Here is a 21,344-nt window from a genome sequence, read left to right as displayed (position 1 = left end):
GCAAAGAGGCACTGAGTTTGAAGGTAGCCCTTGAAATACATCCACAGGTACACCTCTAATTGACTCAAATGATGTCAATTAGCCTATCAGAAGCTTCTAAAGCCATGACATCATTTTCTGGAATTTTCCAAGCTGTTTAAAGGCACAGTCAACTTAGCGTATGTAAACTTCTGACCCACTGGAATTGTGACACAGTGAATTATAAGTGAAATAATCTGTCTGTAAACAATGGTTGGAAAAATTACTTGTGTCATGCACAAAGTAGATGTCCTAACCGACTTGCCAAAACTATAGTTTGTTAACAAGACATTTGTGGAATGGTTGAAAATCGAGTTTTAATGACTCCAACCTCAGTGTATGTAAACTTTCGACTTCAACTGTAAGTGCACAATGTGCATCATCAACTGACAAAAGCATGCGTGTGTATGTGCGTGTGTAAGGGTGAGCGTGTTTGTGTTTATACAGTGTAGTGAAAAAGTATTTGCCCCCTTTCTGGTTCTCTCTATTTTTTGCATATTTTTTATACTTAAATCAGATCTTCAACCAAAACCCAATGTTAAGTAAAGGGAACCTGTGTTTACAAATAACACTCAAATATATACACTTACTTCCTTTTTTTAATGAACAAAGTTATGCAACACCCAATTCCATTGTGTGAAAAAGTAGTTGCCCCCTTACACCAAATAACTGGTTGTGCCACCTTTAGCTGCAAAGACTGCAACCAAATGATTCCTGTAGTTGTTGATCAGTCTCTCACATCACTGTGGAGGAATTTTGGCCCAGTCTTCCACGCAGAACTTTAACTCAGCAACATTTGTGGGTTTTCAAGCATGAACTGTTCGTTTCAAGTCCTGCCACAACATCTCAATAGGGATTAGGCCTGAACTTTGACTAGGTCGTTCCGAAACAAGTTTGTTGCTTTTTAACCATTCTCATGTAGACTTGATTATGTGTTTTGGATCATTGTCTTGCTGCATGACCCAGCTGTGCTTCAGCTTCAGTTCACAGACGGATGGCCTGACATTCTCCTGTAGAATTCTCTGATACAGAGCAGAATTCATGGTTCCTTTCTATTAAGGCAAGTCGTCCAGGTCCTGAGGCAGCAAAGCATCCCCAAACCATCACACTACCACCACCATGCCTGACCGTTGGTATGAGGTTCTTACTGTGGAATGCAGTGTTTGGATTTCACCAGACATAATGGGACCCATCTCATCCAAAAAGTTAACTAAAGTTTGCCAAAAAGCAACCTGGAAGCACCTGGATGATCAACAAGATCACAAACTCTTGGAAGAATGTTCTATGGACATACGAGTCAAAACTTTGGCAAAGCCGAGTCAAAGTCCAGACTTAATCCCAACTGAGAGGACCAGTTCATGCTTGAAAACCCACAAATGTCGCTGTGTTAAAGCAGTTCTGCAAGCCAGAGTGGGACAAAATTTGTCCGCAGCGACATGAGAGACTGATCAACAACTACAGGAAGCGTTTGGTTGGAGTCATCGTAGCTAAATTGGGCACAACCAGTTATTGAGTGTAAGGTGGAATGTGTGTGTGTGTGTGTGTGTGTGTGTGTGTGTGTGTGTGAGAGAGAGAGAGAGAGAGAGCGTGACTGTGTGGGTGAGTGTTTTTGTGTGTGATCCGCAGTGCCTCAGTCCTTGGCCATAATCCTCTTAAAGATACACTATGCAGAAATCACTCCTCAATTTCCTGGTTGCTAAAATGTTAATAGTTTCTGTAACACAACAAGCCAGTATAGTGTAGAGAATCATTATACCATCTAAACCGTTGTGAAATATTTTTCCATGTACGAAAATAAAATATTTTCAGCTATTTGAAGCTAGTGTACAAAACCAAAAATAAAAGATGAAAAAATTAAATGTAAGATTGGGAAAAATATTAATAATGTACATAGAAGTGATCTACTGCTTGTTAGACTTGCTATCAACGAGAATGACATATCTGTAACACACATTTCTATGTGAATTTGGTCAGGGTTACCCAAAAAGTTGCATATTGCGGCTTTAAAGATCTTCCTTCAAGGATCTTGCCTCTATATAATTTAATTACACATCTATAAGGCACAGAACTGTAGATTGGAGCTAGATTCTAATGGTTACAGCAACAGACTGGAGCTAGCTGCTAATGCTAACAACAGGTCCTGTGTAACTCAGTTGGTAGAGCACAGCACTTTCAGTGCCAGGATCATGGGTTTGATTACCGCTGGAGCCGCCCATACAAAATTGTATGCAGGCATGACTGAAAGTCGCTTTGGATTAAAGTGTCTGATAATTGTCATATGTTGTTATTATTATTATATTAACAAACTGGAGCATGGTGCTAATGCTAACAGCAACAGACTGGAGCTAGATGACTGGAGACTGGAGCTAGATGCTAATGCTAACAACAGGCAAGAGACTGCTTTTGACCTTATACATTCGAGATGCTAGACTATATAAAGTCAGCCACTGTGAATGTGATACTCAAAGCACACAGATCGAGGGCCATGTCACAAAAGCTAATTTCAACCCTTAGTAAAAAATGAGCAGGCTCAGAGCAGCATTGTGATGCACGTAATTACGCTGCTTAGCTGGTTGCATAGCATTCTCCCTTGTCATTAGCTGACGTTAATGTTATTGTCTCGTTCAGAATGAACATATTTACACCGCAAGCAATGACCTGCACAATTGGCCAACACAGAGTTAACTCAATGCCAGTATCAATTGATCATTCAATGTAAAAATCAATTAACCAATCAAAATGACCATATCTAGCTAAATGTATTTAATCTAAAACAGACTGTCTGCTCTGGAGCTAACCTGATATTACAACACATTCTTCATCCTTAAAGCAGAATACCACAGAGGATGGTGTATCTATTATCCCATCCCTCAGCTTCAAAGACACACGCACGCACACACGCACGCACGCACGCACACACACACACACACACACACCCACACACACACACAGAAAGAGACAGAAGTAGCTAACCCAATCACTTCAACTGTCCACTAGCTGTCATAGGCAGCTCTTCTATTCAACCCTTAGTGCTGGCCCTCAGACCCCATTCATCACCCAGTTAACAATGACGCCACCTGGTTCAATCTACTGACGCCGCTCGCCTTGTCCCCTCTTGGTTTATCTGCCTACCGCCTTTCAAGGAAAAGTGTGCGGGGAGAAATGAACCAAGGTCTTATCTCGGCTCACAGCTGCCCCATAACCATGCTACCCAAAGGGTGACTGCTGCCTCCCTGCCTACAGCTACTGGCGAGGTCAGACTGGAGAGTTGACACTGTGGAAAGACACACATGAACAAATAAACACACACAAACATATGCACACACCCACATATTGAAATACATACTCACAGCTGCAGATACACACACACTTTCAGCCGTGGGCACTGTGCCACCCAGAGGGTTTCTGTCAAGTAGCAGTTCGCGGAGCCTTTGAAAGCTCTGGCGTCCGGTGGCAAGCGCTTCCAACATTGATTGCCTGCGGTAGCCTACTCATCTATTTTATTGTGCTTCTGCCCATAATGAAGCAAACAAAGTTCTAAGGGAAGACCACTCAAAGGAAGAAATTAAAAGCCATCTCTGACAACAAAAATTAACAACTTTTACAGTGAGGGTATTGCAACAGGCCAACGCAAATTCTGAACTATACAGACAATCTGGATCATGTCAAAAAGTGACTCCCTCATAAAAATGTATTCTAAATACCAAAAAGGCATTGGGAAATGAACTCAGTTGCCCTCTGTGTTGTGGTCGTGAGTGAAGAAAGTTTGGCTTGTGTGTTTGTTTGGCCCCTCTGGAAGTGGCTTTGAGGTTCATGCCTTGACCCTTTGGAGCATAGAGAGGAAGTGAGGGCCTCCCCTGCTCCAGGCAGCCTAACACGCTGATACTGTCGTTTGGAGATAGACATCATAAGCGTATTCACAACTGGACAGGAATCGCACATCAAAGCTACAAGATAAGAAAATGAAAGCGAAGGAAAGGAGTATAGTGTTTTTATGATAACCTTCAGTGTTACGGCTTCATCTGATCTTGAAAAAAAAATGACATAGAGCATCTGGTATCTCCTTCCAGTCACTTACAGTAGCGGACAGGCAATAGAACCATCAATCAAAGCTTAGGGCGTCTCAAGAGATATCAGCCTTCTTACTTTAGACTACTCATCCACCTATATTGCTAGTGGAATATAGGGCTCCGTCACGGGACTTGTTCCCTACAATGAATAGAGATAATTCTATCATACATTTATGTCATTCATTCGAGGGGGGAAGGAAGCTTGAAAATGGTACATGTGGACACACCTAATACTTGATAAGATAACAAACACGTGTATTTGCTGTGGTAACTTCTTCCTTGGGTTGATTTTATAACCTCTCCAATGCGAGGCTGCTTTTGCATCAATTGTTTATGTGCTCGGTCAACGTTTTTTTTGGGGGGGTGGGGACTTGGGGGCTCGTCCCAGATTGTAATGAAAATAACAGAAGATATGTAATCATCATGAAATTATAATATTAATGGGTTAAGACATTTTCTTCCTGTCAATTAAGTATTTACAATATACTGTTTCATTATCCAAGGCTCACAATCACAATCCCTAATCAACGTTATTGGATTTGTGCTCCATGCTCAGAAGACAGCTTCTGAGCCTTCATTATAGTGGTTGACTCACTGCTGAGAAAAATACAATTATGTCCTTCTATTTAACAACTATGCCAATTACACACACTGACATCAACTCTCTCGTACTACAATTACATTCATCTCACCATTAGTTCTTTTAGAAACATTAAAGCTCCAACTCATTTGTAGTCAATGGTCTGATTAGGGTTATCAATCATTTTCCAATGGTACCAGAATCTTGGGTAATTTTTGTATTTAACAGGTAATCTGTGGTAACTTTGGCAATTAGTTTTTTATTTAATCAGTTAAGAACAAATTCTTATTTTCAATGACAGTCTAGGAACAGTGCCTTGCTCTGGGGTAGAATGACAGAGTTTTACCTTGTCAGCTCGGGGATTCAATCTTGTAACCTTCCAGTTGCTATTCCAACACTAACCACTAGTCTGCCTGCCACCTCACTTGAATAACTTTTAAAACATGTATTCATATATAGTATGATTTTTTTATATATATATCTGTGTCCATATTGTTCATTAGTTTCTAGTTGATAGACCATATGGTTCAAGAGAAAATAACCTAATTAATGAAAAAAGCATCTAATCAACAATGGCATTATTTTCAATAAACTCTGCAACTCTTCGAACTCTTGTGTTTTTTCCACAACTGCCACCAATTTGGCACCAAAACATTTACAACAAAGACATAATGACATAGTAAAAATAATGTTTAAAAAAAGGAATATAAAATAATACAGTATTTCATGCTGAAATCCTCATATATAATACCAATGCTATTCACTAAGTTGATGGTTTATACACTGCTCAAAAAAAACAAAGGGAACACTTAAACAACACAATGTAACTCCAAGTCAATCACACTTCTGTGAAATCAAACTGTCCACTTAGGAAGCAACACTGATTGACAATACATTTCACATGCTGTTGTGCAAATTGAATAGACAACAGGTGGAAATTATAGGCAATTAGCAAGACACCCCCAATAAAGGAGTGGTTCTGCAGGTGGTGACCACAGACCACTTCTCAGTTCCTATCCTTCCTGGCTGATGTTTTGGTCACTTTTGAATGCTGGCGGTGCTTTCACTCTAGTGGTAGCATGAGACGGAGTCTACAACCCACACAAGTGGCTCAGGTAGTGCAGCTCATCCAGGATGGCACATCAATGCGAGCTGGGGCAAGAAGGTTTGCTGTCTCTGTCAGAGTAGTGTCCAGAGCATGGAGGCGCTACCAGGAGACAGGCCAGTACATCAGGAGACGTGGAGGAGGCCGTAGGAGGGCAACAACCCAGCAGCAGGACCACTACCTCCGCCTTTGTGCAAGGAGGAGCAGGAGGAGCACTGCCAAAGCCCTGCAAAATGACCCCCAGCAGGCCACAAATGTGCATGTGTCTGCTCAAACGGTCAGCAACAGACTCCATGAGGGTGGTATGAGGGCCCGACGTCCACAGGTGGGGGTTGTGCTTACAGCCCAACACCGTGCAGGACGTTTGGCATTTGCCAGAGAACACCAAGATTGGCAAATTCGCCACTGGCACCCTGTGCTCTTCACAGATGAAAGCAGGTTCACACTGAGCACATGTGACAGACGTGACAGAGTCTGGAGACGCCGTGGAGAACGTTCTGCTGCCTGCAACATCCTCCAGCATGACCGGTTTGGCGGTGGTTCAGTCATGGTGTGGGGTGGCATTTCTTTGGGGGGCCGCACAGCCCTCCATGTGCTCGCCAGAGGTAGCCTGACTGCCATTAGGTATCGAGATGAGATCCTCAGACCCCTTGTGAGACCATATGCTGGTGCGGTTGGCCCTGGGTTCCTCCTAATGCAAGACAATGCTAGACCTCATGTGGCTGGAGTGTGTCAGCAGTTCCTGCAAGAGGAAGGCATTGATGCTATGGACTGGCCCGCCGTTCCCCAGACCTGAATCCAATTGAGCACATCTGGGACATCATGTCTCGCTCCATCCACCAATGCCACGTTGCACCACAGACTGTCCAGGAGTTGGCGGATGCTTTAGTCCAGGTCTGGGAGGAGATCCCTCAGGAGACCATCCGCCACCTCATCAGGATCATGCCCAGGCGTTGTAGGGAGGTCATACAGGCACGTGGAGGCCACACACACTACTGAGCCTCATTTTGACTTGTTTTAAGGACATTACATCAAAGTTGGATCAGCCTGTAGTGTGGTTTTCCACTTTAATTTTGAGTGTGACTCCAAATCCAGACCTCCATGGGTTGATAAATTTGATTTCCATTGATAATTTTTGTGTGATTTTGTTGTCAGCACATTCAACTATGTAAAGAAAAAAGTATTTAATAAGAATATTTCATTCATTCAGATCTAGGATGTGTTATTTTAGTGTTCCCTTTATGTATATAGGATTTTGTTTTTCAGCATTTTCATTACATTTTGTATTTTTAAATAATCATATTTGATTATTTTATATATATTTAGAACATAAAGTCAGAGATAATTACAGACACCTGTGATAATCTGTAGTACCCAAAATGGCCACTAGATGCCTCATGATAAAATAATAAAATCCTTTAAAAAGTTACCAAAATTCAGGTAGTTTACTGGTAAACAAAAAGTTTCCAGTTATATACCCTCCCTTTGCTACCCTTGGTCTGATACAGTATGTAAAACAGAGGCGTTGTCAGGCACCACAACAGTTCAGTGTTACAAAGGGTGACTGGGGGAAGATGGGGTGAATCGACAACAAGCAGCAACACTCCTGTCCCCTTGGTATTAGTTTACAATGAGACACAGCCTGCCTGTCCCTGGAGTCTCTCCACTAGGTACAAAACAAGGAAGACAGCCCATGCAGAAATTACACTGTGTGGCATGGCAGCTCAGAGCACAAGAACTGTTACAGTATACAGCTTCATTGAGATGTTGCAACTGCCTGGGAACAGTGTTGTCAAGTCCGACGATCAAGCTTATTTATGGTAACATAATAATTAATTTAACATTTACTGGCTTATTGCATCTATCATCAAGGCAAGCACAAAGTAGTAAAAGGAAAATATATTTCTAATATATATATTTCAAAGCTCTCTTAACCCAAATAAAATATAAAGAACAAAATTCTAAATGCAACATGCAACAATTTCAACGATTTTACTGAGTTACAGTTCATATAAGGAAATCAGTCAAATCAGGCCCTTTTCAAATCAGGCCCTAATCCATGGATTTCACATGACTGGGCACTTGGGAGCCAAGCCCACCCACTGGGGAGCCAGGCCCAGCAAATCAGAATCAGTTTTTCCCCACAAAGGGTTTTTATTACAGACAGAAATACTCAGTTTCATCAGCTGTCCGGGTGGCTGGTCTCAGACGATCTCACAGGCGAAGAAGCTGGATGTGGCGGTCCGGGGCTGGCGTGGTTACACGTGGACATAATGCCAAATTCTCTAAAACAAAGTCGGAGGCGGCTTATGGTAGAGAAATTAACATTAAATTCTCTGGCAACCGCTCTGGTGGACATTCCTGCAGTCAGCGTGCCAATTGCACGCTCCCTCAAAACGTGAGACATCTGTGGCATTGTGTAGTGTGACAAAACTGCATATTTTAGAGTGGCATTTTATTGGTGCACTGTGTAATGATCATGCTGTTTAATCAGCATCTCGATATGCCACACCTGTCAGGTGGATGGATTATCTTCGCAAAGGTGAAATATTCACTTACAGGGACGTTAACAAAATTGTGCACAAAATTTGAGAGAAAAGCTTTTTGTGCATATGAAAAAAATCTGGGATCTTTAATTTCAGCTCATGAAACGTAAGACCAACACTTTATATGTTGTGTTTATATTTTTGTTCAGTATATGTGTAAAATTAATATATGGGCATTTCCAGGTAAAAGGACTCATGTGAGCACCAACATGTGAAGTTCATAGGAGCATGTAAAATTGGGTGTCAAATGAAAGCTAAGAGTCAATTTGAATATATTTTTGGGGCATATTTAAGGCAAAAATATGGAAAGATGGTCTTAGAAAACATCTACCAGAAAAAGTCTTAAAGGGTTTTAGAAATACATCAAAACACAATAATATTGGAGTAAAGACCCCTGCAACCCAATATCAACACATATTGTGTTTTGGAGAAATGATTTGCTTTGTGTACAGTGCATTTAGAAAGTATTCCGACCACTTGACTTTTTCCACATTTTGTTACGTTACTACCATATTCTACACACAATACCCCATAATGACAAAGCAAAACAGTTTTTTTTAGCACATTAATAAAAAGAAGAAACTTAAATATCACATTTATATAAGTATTCAGACCATTTACTCGCACCTTTGGCAGTCAGTGATTACAGCCTTGAGTATGACGCTACAAGCTTGGCACACCTGTATGTGGGGAGTTTCTCCCATTCTTCTCTGCAGATCCTCTCAAGCTCTGGGCTGTGTGGTTAGAGTTGTTCTCCCGATGGAAGGTGATCCTGAGCTCTCTGGAACAGGTTTTCATCAATGATCGCTCTGTACTTTGCTCCGTTCATCTTTTCCTCGATCCTAACAAGTCTCCCAGTCCCTGCCACTGAAACACCTCTCTACAGCATGATGCTGCCACCACCATGCTTCACATTAGGGATGGTGCCAGGTTTCCTCCAGTTGTGACGCTTGGCATTCAGGCCAAAGAGTTCAATCTTGGTTTTATCAGAACAGAGAATCTTGTTTCTCAAGGTCTGAGAGGCCTTTAGTTGCCTTTTGGCAAACTCCAAGCAGGCTGTCATGTGCTTGGGGACCTTCACTGCTGTGACCACTGTGTTCTTGGGGACCTTCAATGCTGCAGAAATGTTTTGGTACCCTTCCCCAGACCTATTCCTTGACACAATCCTGTCTCTGAGCTCTACGGGATAATTCCTTTGACCTCATGGCTTGGTTTTTGCTCTGATATGCACTGTCAACTGTGGGACCTTATATAGACAGGTGTGTGCCTTTCCAAATCATGTCCAATCAATTGAATTTACCACAGGTGCACTCCAATCAAGTTGTAGAAACAGCACAAGGATGATCAATGTAAACAGGATGCACCTGAGCCCAATTTCAAGTCTCATAGCAGAGTGTTTGAACACTTAAGTAAATAAGATATTTCTGTTTTCTGTATATATTTTTTTTGCAAAAATGTCTAAAAACCTATTTTTTGCTTTGTCATTATGGGGTATTGTGTGTAGATTGATGAGGAAAAAAAATATATTAGCAATTTTAGATTAAAGCTGTAACGTAACAAAATGTGGAAAAAGGTCTGAAAACTTTCCAAATGCACTGTAAGTTTAAGAAACATTGCCCGATATTTCCCAAAAACCAGTAACAGAATTACTGCAATTGCAATTACTGCTACAATGGGAATTTATAGTGGTCAAAAACCACAGTTGTGTCACCTGTTACAGACCCCCCTTCCACTTGCATACTACTATGTTCAGCTCATAACTGTTTCCTTTCTTATTCTGTCATCTGGTGGTCAAAGCAAGTGTGAAAACAACCCCTCCCTCTCTCCCTCTGCCTCTCTCTCTCTCTCTATTTAATGTCACCTCTCCCAGCTCTTACTGACACCTACCCATAAGCCCCTTCTCTTTCCATGTACTGTAACCAGCATCCTTACCCACTGAGCACCGACCGACACTGGATGTCCATGGAAATTGAGAAGTAGTTTAAATTTGGTCAGATCCCCCCGGCCTTGATTTCAACATCCACAGGCGTTGTTTTTTGATATGGTCCGGACTTTTTGACATTTTCCGGACTGGTTTTAGTTCACAAACATAGACATGGATGATTGGTTCAGATTTGGTCCAGTCCAGACCGGACCAAATTTTAACCAATCATAGCTGTCTATGCTTTTGGAGTTTGGAGAGCACAGTGCAGTACATTAGAGCACAGTAGAGTACAATAGAGTACAGTAAAGTAAATTAAAGTTAAATCAAATTGAGTAGAGTATTGTTCAGTACAGTCCTGTGCTGCACTGTACAGTAGAATATAGTTTAATACAGAGCATACTAGAGTTGAGGACAGTATAATGTACTGAACTCTACTGTACTGTTTTGTGCTGTACTGTACTCTACAAACTTGTGAAACAGATGTGATTGGTTCAGATTTGGACCGGTCCAACCAAATTTGGTCTTGCTTGGGGGTGGAGCTCATTAAAACAATAACAAGTGTGTAGATTAGAATTTTTTTTTTATTTTTTATTTTTTTATTTTTTTTATTTCACCTTTATTTAACCAGGTAGGCTAGTTGAGAACAAGTTCTCATTTGCAACTGCGACCTGTCCAAGATAAAGCATAGCAGTATGAGCAGACAACACAGAGTTACACATGGAGTAAACAATTAACAAGTCAATAACACAGTAGAAAAACAAAGGGGGGAGTCTATATACAATGTGTGCAAAAGGCATGAGGTAGGCGAATAATTACAATTTTGCAGATTAACATTGGAGTGATAAATGATCAGATAAATGGTCATGTACAGGTAGAGATATTGGTGTGCAAAAGAGCAGAAAAATAAATAAATAAAAACAGTATGGGGATGAGGTAGGTGAAAATGGGTGGGCTATTTACCAATAGACTATGTACAGCTGCAGCGATCGGTTAGCTGCTCAGATAGCTGATGTTTGAAGTTGGTGAGGGAGATAAAAGTCTCCAACTTCAGCGATTTTTGCAATTCGTTCCAGTCACAGGCAGCAGAGTACTGGAACGAAAGGCGGCCAAATGAGGTGTTGGCTTTAGGGATGATCAGTGAGATACACCTGCTGGAGCGCGTGCTACGGATGGGTGTTGCCATCGTGACCAGTGAGCTGAGATAAGGCGGAGCTTTACCTAGCATGGACTTGTAGATGACCTGGAGCCAGTGGGTCTGGCGACGAATATGTAGCGAGGGCCAGCCGACTAGAGCATACAAGTCGCAGTGGTGGGTGGTATAAGGTGCTTTAGTGACAAAACGGATGGCACTGTGATAGACTGCATCCAGTTTGCTGAGTAGAGTGTTGGAAGCCATTTTGTAGATGACATCGCCGAAGTCGAGGATCGGTAGGATAGTCAGTTTTACTAGGGTAAGCTTGGCGGCGTGAGTGAAGGAGGCTTTGTTGCGGAATAGAAAGCCGACTCTTGATTTGATTTTCGATTGGAGATGTTTGATATGAGTCTGGAAGGAGAGTTTGCAGTCTAGCCAGACACCTAGGTACTTATAGATGTCCACATATTCCAGGTCGGAACCATCCAGGGTGGTGATGCTAGGCGGGGATGCGGGTGCAGGCAGCGATCGGTTGAAAAGCATGCATTTGGTTTTACTAGCGTTTAAGAGCAGTCGGAGGCCACGGAAGGAGTGTTGTATGGCATTGAAGCTTGTTTGGAGGTTAGATAGCACAGTGTCCAATGACGGGCCGAAAGTATATAGAATGGTGTCGTCTGCGTAGAGGTGGATCAGGGAATCGCCCGCAGCAAGAGCAACATGGATAATAATACCCAAACATGCAAAGAATATTGCATATTTCAACCTTTGTGTACCTATTCAGGCTATATCACCATGAAGAGAGTGATATTCATATCCATAATTATGCATTTCTGGATAGTACAGATCAGGGACCTATGATGTAATTCCATTACCGGGTGTAAATCCACTTCACTTACTGTAGTTCAATAACCAAAATATATTTTTTTCAAGGTCAAGGTGTCAAGTCATAGCTGATACCCCATTCTTTCTGCAGACATCTTTTAATCTTATTTCGGAGCAGATATTTAAAGACATGCTCTGGAACTTTGGAGACTACTAAGTACAGTCGTGGCCAAAAGTTTTGAGAATGACACAAATATTAATTTTCACAAAGTCTGCTGCCTCAGTGTCTTTAGATATTTTTGTCAAATGTTACTATGGAATACTGAAGTATAATTACAAGCATTTCATAAGTGTCAAAGGCTTTTATTGACAATTACATGAAGTAAGAGTCAATATTTGCAGTGTTGACCCTTTTTTTAAAGACCTCTGCAATCTGCCCTGGCATGCTGTCAATTAACTTCTGGGCCACTTCCTGACTGATGGCAGCCCATTCTTGCATAATCAATGCTTGGAGTTTGTCAGAATTTGTGGGGTTTTGTTTGTCCACCCGCCTCTTGAGGATTGACGACAAGTTCTCAATGGGATTAAGGTCTGGGGAGTTTCCTGGCCATGGACCTAAAATATCGATGTTTTGTTCCCTGAGCCACTTAGTTATCACCTTTGCCTAATGGCAAGGTGCTCCATCATGCTGGAAAAGGCATTGTTCATCACCAAACTGTTCCTGGATGGTTGGGGGAAGTTGCTCTTGGATGATGTGTTGGTACCATTCTTTATTCATGGTTCTGTTCTTAGGCAAAATTGTGAGTGAGCCCACTCTCTTGGCTGAGAAGCAACCCCACACATGAATGGTCTCAGGATGCTTTGCTGTTGGCATGACACAGGACTGATGGTAGCGCTCATCTTGTCTTCTCCGGACAAGCTTTTTTCCAGATGCCCCAAACAATCGGAAAGGGGATTCATCAGAGAAAATGACTTTTACCCCAGTCCTCAGCAGTCCAATCCCTGTACCTTTTGCAGAATATCAGTCTGTCCCTGATGTTTTTCCTGGACAGAAGTGGCTTCTTTGCTGTCCTTCTTGACACCAGGCCATCCTCCAAAGGTCTTCGCCTCACTGTGCGTGAAGATGCACTCACACCTGCCTGCTGCCATTCCTGAGCAAGCTCTGTACTGGTGGTTCCCCGATCCCGCAGCTGAATCAACTTTAGGAGACGGTCCTGGCGGTAGCTAGACTTTCTTGGGCGCCCTGAAGCCTTCTTCACAACAATTGAACCGCTCTCCTTGAAGTTCTTGATGATCCGATAAATGGTTGATTGTGTTGACTGTGAAGCCCTTTTTGTGCAAAGCAACAATGACGGCACGTGTTTCCTTGCAGGTAACCATGATTGACAGAGGATGAACAATGATTCCAAGCACCATCCTCCTTTTGAAGCTTCCAGTCTGTTATTCGAACTCAATCAGCATGACAGACTGATCTCCAGCCTTGTCCTCGTCGACACTCACACCTGTGTTAATGAGAGAATCACTGACATGCTGTCAGCTGTTCCTTTTGTGGCATGGCTGAAATGCAGTGGAAATGTTTTTGGGGATTCAGTTCATTTGCATGGCAAAGAGGGACTTTGCAATTAATTGTAATTCATCTGATCATTCTTCATAACATTCTGGAGTATATGCAAATTGCCATCATACAAACTGAGGCAGCAGACTTTGTGAAAATTAATATTTGTGTCATTCTCAAAACTTTTGGCCACGACTGTATTTTTTAAACCTCCTTTTTTTGGGGCTGGATGTGTCAATGTGCAGTTCATGCATGCATAATCTATGAGCATAATTACTGTCTTACCTCAATTAGTCATGAAATCTCTAGTTTGAAAGATACTATTTTCTGGAAGCTGTGCTTCACTCCATTCCATGTATTTTGTTATCCTGAAAAACTCCCCAGTCCTTAACAATTACAAGCATAAACACAACATGATGCAGCCAACATTATGCTTGAAAATATGGAGAGTGGTACTCAGTAATGTGTTGTATTGGATTTTCCCCAAACATAACACTTTGTATTCAGGACCAAAAGTGAATTGCTTTACCACATTTTTTGCAGTATTAATTTAGTGCCTTGTTGCAAACAGGATGCATGTTTAGGAATATTTTTTATTCTGTACAGACTTCCTTCTTTTCAGTCTGTCATTTAGGTTAGTATTGTGGAGTAACTACAATGTTGTTGATCCATCCTCAGTTATCTCCTATCACAGCCATTATAATCTATACCATAGGATTCATGGAGAAATCCCTGAGTGGTTTCCTTCCTCTTCAGCAACTGAATTAGGAAATATGCCTGTATATCTGTAGTGACTGGATTGCTACACCATCCAAAGTGTAATTAATAACTTCACCATGATCAAAGGGATATTCAATGTCTGCTGTTGTATAACCCATCTACCAATAGGGGCCCTTCTTTGCGAAGCATTGGAAAACCTCCCTGGTCTTTGTGGTTGAATCGGTGTTTGAAATTCACTGCTCGACTGAGGGACCTTATAGATAATTGTATGTGTGGGGTACAGAGATGAGGTAGTCATTCAAAAATCATCTTTAACACTCTTTTTGCACACAGAGTGAGTCCATGCAACTTATTATGTGACTTGTTAAGCACATTTTTACTGCTGAACGTGTTCAGGTTTGCCATGGCAAAGAGGTTGAATACTTATTGACTCAAGACATTTCCGCTTTTCATTTTTAATTAATTTGTAAAAGTAGAAAAAAAACATAATTCCACTTTAACTTTATGGGGTATATTTACCGGTAATCAATTTAAAATGTAGGCTGTAACACAACAACATGTGGAAAAAGTCAAGGGGTGTGAATACCCTCCGAAGACACTGTAGATTAAAGCCAAGATGTATGACTTTCAGTTTGTTGACAAATTGCCACACAGAAATACACAATAATGCGACATTATAAAAGCTCACACATCCTTATACCCAGTAAATAAAGCACATGATGACTTTAAATAAAGTGTGACAATACTACACCTACAATGTTTTTCTTCCATGCAACATGGCGTTTAAAGCATCATTTAGGCACAGAGGTCTACACACAGACAGTGTTTGTGGCACAGGTTATATGGGCGGCAGTGGAAGCACAGCGAAATAGTTCATCCATTCGTGTTTATACACTGTGCTTTGCAAAAAACAAATTCAAAATATAACACATGGAAGATCCCAAAACGTATTTTATAAGACAGAGAGAGAAACTCTTCATACACATTGTTTTCGGCCCTCCGAGATCAAAACGTGGTGTGTTTGCATCATTTTTGTTTTGGACTGAATAAATATTCACTTGTGAATCTATGATTTTTGCATTGATTGTTGCAGCAACTTGCTTGTGTTTTAACTTGTTTGCAGAGCCACAGTAAAGCACTTTGAGAGTCGCCATGTAATAAAAAGCACTATGCCAAAAAATCTATTGTTATTATTATTATTGTCACTTATGATTGTCTTCCAAAAGTGGACAGGTATGTTTTCAGTAGCGCTACAGTACTAGAGTACACTACGGTATGTTTCATTACACTACAGTACTATGGTATACTAGGACATACTACGGTATATTAGGGTGTACTCACGGGTGCCATCGAAGCGGGTGGCGATGGTGTCCAGAAAGGTATTCTGGGGGGCCAGGAGGCCCTTCATCACTGGCATGTTGGCCCTGATCTAAGGTCAGCAATGGGTCCCGCAATGATCACACCATCCCAGAGGCACCAGGGTGGTGGTGGGAGGGGGGGGGGGTCCGCTGAGGCCTCTCAGGGAGCACAGGTGGGTGCGGGGCCAGTCCGGCAGTATAGCGAGGGGAGAGAAGCACATCTAAAAGAGGCCACCGTGGTGGAGTCCATTCACGCAGAGTCCCAGTTGGGTCCCTCCACTCTGGTCTTAGGGTGGAGTCGGTGATCAGAATCAGTGTAGAAGTTCAGCCGGGTCCTGGCGCTTTTAGTGAGCAGCAAAGGTACGTAGAACGGTAGATCAGAAAAGGGATCAGGTTGGATGTTCAGGTGTTGTCGAGATCCAAAAGAGATCTGCTGTACTTGCTCCGGTGCGTCTCATCAGGTGCTGCTGCTCGCCCTCTCCCAAGCACCAGTCCAGAAGTTGTAGCCTAAGTCTTCCTGTTCAGTCCAATGTGGCTTCTGCTTACCACGGGAGAGAGAATCCACAACACGGCAAGGCATCTTTCTACCTCTCTCTTTCTTTGTGTGTCCCTCCCTTGTTCCCCCCCTCTCTCTCTGTTCTGCCGAGTTGCTGTGGCAGGCAGAGCAGTTACATCTTCGTAAGCCTTCTCACTCTGCCCCCCCCCCCCCCCCACACACACACACACTCTCTTTCTCTCTGCACTCCCTCTTTCATCCACTCCTGTGGTGGCTCAGCCAATGATATTCTTAGGTTTCACACGGCTGGCATTCTCTATAGAAACCTGGGCTCGTCTGGGGGGATGAAGAGGGGGGTGGGGGGGGGACTCCTCTAGGAGTGGGCGTTGACAGGACAATTCCAGCCTGTACTTCTGCTATCAACCCTCAGGTGTTGTCTACGTGTCTGACGCCTGGGGAAAGAGAGATTACCTGCTGGGAGATCAATAAAAGGCTATTGTATTCTATTTCACCATATTTTATTGGACTATTCTCCTATATTCTCCTATAGTGATGAGAGGCTGCTCTTGGACACATTTTGGAATCGATGAGAAAAATCCTTTTTATGCCTTTCAAGATTTTATGAATATGCGTAGTGCAGTTATGGGAATTACTGTATTATATTGCATCTTTTATGAGGCAGTGTAAACAAGTAAATCGTTTTTGGAGGGGGCTTTTCGGGAAAAAAAAACTTTATTTAACCGTAACCATGGTTCCTCAATTTGTTAGTGTATCATCAGTGAGAGTAGTTCAGAATGCCATTCCTAGAATACCTGTTCCTTGTATGCCTCATCATCACTTGTATGATAATCTCATCTGTTCCCTCTTGCACCCACCCTGTCCTTCCAAGGAAATTGCCGGAAGGAAAGCCGCTGGAAAGGTATTAAAAGGATAAACCGGGAGATGTTTTATAATGAAGACTTGAAGCTAAGCACATACCTAACCGCAGATCTTAATTCACTCTGACTCATTGGTCAAACAGAATTCCCGCTAGAAAGTATAATAGCTTCTGAAGAGGATGCATTCTGAAAAGAATACCAAAACGGATCTTTTTCCCTGTAGCATCATTTTTGTTGTTGTATTAAACTAGAGTCTAGGGGTGTTATTATGGCATCTCATATGAATGAAGGGAAATGGAAAATTATACTGAACAAAAATAGATACGCAACATGTAACAATTTCAATGATTTTACTGAATTACAGTTCATATAAGGGAATCCGTCAATTGAAATAAATCCATTAGGCTCTAATCTATGGATTTCACATGACTGGGATGTGCACAGCCATGGGTGGGCCTGGCTCCCCAGTGGGTGGGCCTATGCCCTCCCAGGTCCACTGGGGAGCCAGGCCCAGCCAATCAGAATGAGTTTTTTTTCTACAAACAAAAATACTCCTCAGAAATACTCCTCCTCCATCAGCTGTCCGGGTGTCTGGTCTCAGACGATACCGCAGGTGAAGAAGTCGGATGTGGAGGTCCCGAGCTAGCGTGGTTACACTTGGTCTGCGGTTGTGAGGCTGGTTGGACATACTGCCAAATTCTCAAAAATCGTCTTATGGTAGAGAAATGAACATTACATTCTCTGGCAATACCTCTGGTGGACATTCCTGCCGTTAGCATGCCAACTGCATGCTCCCTTAAAACTTGAGACATCTGTGGCATTGTGTTGTTTGATAAAACTGCAAATTTTAGAGTGTGCTTTTATTGTCCCCAGCACAAGGTGCACCTGTGTAATGATCACACTGTTTAATCAACTTCTTGATATGCCACCTGTCAGGTGGATTATCTTGACAAAGGATAAACGCTCACTAAAAGGGATGTGTGTATGGAACATTTTGGGCACCTTTTATTTCAGCTCATGAAACATGGGACCAACACTTTACATGTTGCGTTTATGTTTTTGTTCGGTATACTAGGAAGTTTGTACAGAATGATTTTGGGGACATTTGTGGAATCGACAGAAATCAAATTGACACGCCTCATTTTAAATATGAAAAGAGAAGTGTAAACAAAAGCTCATCATTCAGTATCTAACCATTTTCATCTTGTGGGGCACAACAAAAAAAACACTGGTTTACAGGTGTGTACTGCTTTATACAGTTACATGAATTTATAAGAACCCTTTATGTTCAATTCGAACACCGTTTATGTTCCGGGTCAAATTCACCCGTACACAAAGAATATCAAGATCATAAATATATTATTTTAATATCCAAATATGTATTTTTTTCCAGTAGCTGAGAATGTCATCTTTCATATGCTCTCCTCCCTGAGATGATAGACCCAACTCTTCAACATTTAGAGCCAAATGTTTGATTGCTGTACCAAAGTCGTAAATCTAATTATGAATTTTTTTAGCCAAACTTCAGACCACTGTCCCACGGCCTCTGAACATCACAGGGAAAACACACTCATTTCCCTGTGATCATCATGGATCTTTACTGCACAGAGAGCCATATCTCTAGCGCAAAGGTCACGGTCAAATTGCCTTCAGATCTGTGTTACTCAGCCTCTGAGCATCATATGGAAATCAATATCCGTTTGAATACACCCCAATATGCTCCTCCTCCTCAGCTCTACAGTATTTCTCTGTGGCACCGTGTTCAGAGCCGGGCTGGTCGAGGAAGACAAAGACGGACAGATACGGGAGACTGGAAGCGCAGGGCGCAGCACTAACTCATGTCAGACAGATGGGCTGAGCAGTAGGGGCATGGGGAGAGACCGGAGAGAGAAAGGGGAGAGACTGGAGAGAGCAGAGAGAGACTGGAGAGAGCAGAGAGAGAGAGAGAGAGAGAGAGAGAGAGAGAGAGAGAGGAAGGGCACAGTGCTGGCAGGGTGATGGATAGAAGTGTTCACCCTCGTGGTAAGAAGTCAGCGCGCTGGAACGAGACAGCAGGAACGGAAAGCTAAAGACACAGAAAATACAGAGAGAAAGAGATGAGTGGGGAAAGAAAGAAAGAGAGCGTGAGAGCACGATGAGGGACTAATCCGGAGAGAAACAGCTGTACTGTACTAGTTGTAGATATATAAATACAGCTCGGATAAGTAGGAAAATAACAACCCCCTCCGAGCTATTCGCTGTAATCCATTTTTAATGGGGCTTCATTGTCCTGCCTCCTTGTAGTGCATCCATTTCCTCTTGTCACAAATAAAGAGACCAATCCATTATAGATGCCCCACCACCACCACCCCACACCTATCTGTTCCTTCCTACCCCCAAAGGCTAACGCAGCGGGGTAGAGCCGGAGGTGAGACTATAACGATTGCCCATGCAGTTTCCCTTTCCACGACACTGGAGCTGTAGTGCCCTACTCCTATAGCCCTGTAGCAGGAGGGGGGGGGATAGGTTAACTCAGGTAAACGTGGAGTTAACTGTATGCTGTTGCTCTTTGGTCCCAGGCTCACCTATAGGTCTGTTTCAGTTAGGATCTCAGCTGTGGCTAGGTCGTTCAGTTGTATAGCTGCTACTACATAAATCATAGCACGTATGTCTCGGCAGTACGCATGCTTCCTACACATCAAGTCATCACTACTGGATCCTGTGGTCTCTACATAAGCCATTGAGAAATCTTTCAGGCCACCATTCGTAAAAACTACCCGCGGTTGTTCATGTTGAATAACCCAGTAATCTGAGCAGATGTGGTGAGCTGAGCTGTGTTTGAATCCTCTGGGCATGTGAGGGCTCTATAGACACACACACACAAACACACACAGACATTTATACCAGCAGCCGCTATCAGATTAAACGTGTTAGAAAGTTAAGCAGGGGTTGAATATCTTGATCCGCTATGGCTGATATTCTTATACTCTATGTGATAAACACTGGCGTATTTATGCTTTCTTGAAGCCGTCTAAGGCAACAATCCTACATCCTACTGTAGTGGTGTTTGAACCTAATCTAAAAGACCTAATCTAAAGACATGCCATTGCAGTGCTGTATATTTTTTTGTTAAAAGATGCCACGCCGTCAAAGCAGGTGACCTAACTGAGGTCACCGCTGGTAATCATAACAAAGGGCAAATCTCCACGGATCCAAATTTCAGTTACTGTAATATCCCATTGAGGTCAATACATGACAATGTGAAAATGTGATTTACCCCCAAATGGCTAAATGACAAAAGAGAGCATATGAAGAGTTTTGGCCAATGAAAAAGGAAAAGAGAACAACCATCACATAGACATGATGTGGATTTTAACAACAAAACCAAATGATGATTTTTTTTTTTTTAAAGCTAACAAGATGAGCCTCTCGCTTCGTACTCTCCCTCCCCCTTAGTCAAATGCTTCAGAAAAGATTTTTGGACACTTTCAGATCGCCAACTTGGAAGGGTAGGAGTGATGAGGTCTTGATGAGGTAAATTTAGCTCACGTCATTTTCTCTTGGTTTGTCTAATCACAGAAAGAAGCCTGACCAGATTGAGAGCAGTGTCAAATCTCTGGCAAATTGGGACGTTTCTAAAAATACTAGCCCACTTTGAGCACAGAGGACGTGCAGGGCATGAGAACAAATTTAACAACATACTCTTCATTCAGAACCCAATACATTGCAGAGCTTTCAAGTTCCATTGTTATCGAGAAACCGGCCCAGGGTTGTTCAATTCCACTCACCATTCTCACAATGGGCACTAGTGCCCTCTAGAGTCTAGAGAAGGGATGTTCAATGTTGACCTGGAGTGAAAACGCTTCTGTTTTTCATCCTTTCCTTCTAATAATGGACTAATTTAGAACTGAGACACCAGGTGAGTGCAATTAACTAACAGGCAGAAACAAAAAACATAAGTGGTTTGGCCTTCCGGGACCGACATTGAACAACCCTGCTCTAGACTCTAGGGCAGGGTTTCCCAAACTCGGTCCTGGGGACCCCCGGGTGCACGTTTTGGTTTTTGCCATAGCACTACAAAGCTGATTCAAATAACCAACTCATCAAGCTTTGATTATTTGAACCAGCTGTGCAGTTCTAGGGCAAAAAACAAAACGTGTA

At 42.4% G+C, this 21,344-nt stretch overlaps 1 protein-coding gene across 1 annotated transcript in view; it reads right to left on the bottom strand.

Annotated features, from left to right (window-relative positions):
* The window catches only part of kcnh4b (potassium voltage-gated channel, subfamily H (eag-related), member 4b), a 69,457-nt gene extending 53,009 nt beyond the window's left edge, over positions 1-16,448 (bottom strand). The window contains exon 1 of the mRNA XM_021565316.2: positions 15,814-16,448. Coding sequence (XP_021420991.2) covers positions 15,814-15,889 — 76 coding nt within the window. The 5' untranslated portion in view covers positions 15,890-16,448. The remainder of the gene's footprint in view (positions 1-15,813) is intronic.
* Between the last annotated feature and the right edge of the window lie 4,896 nt (positions 16,449-21,344).

Source organism: Oncorhynchus mykiss, chromosome 16 (assembly GCF_013265735.2).
Source record: "Oncorhynchus mykiss isolate Arlee chromosome 16, USDA_OmykA_1.1, whole genome shotgun sequence".
NCBI lineage: Eukaryota > Metazoa > Chordata > Actinopteri > Salmoniformes > Salmonidae > Oncorhynchus > Oncorhynchus mykiss.
The sequence above is the reverse complement of the archived record's forward strand: the minus strand, read 5'-3'. Positions and strand labels throughout refer to the sequence as shown.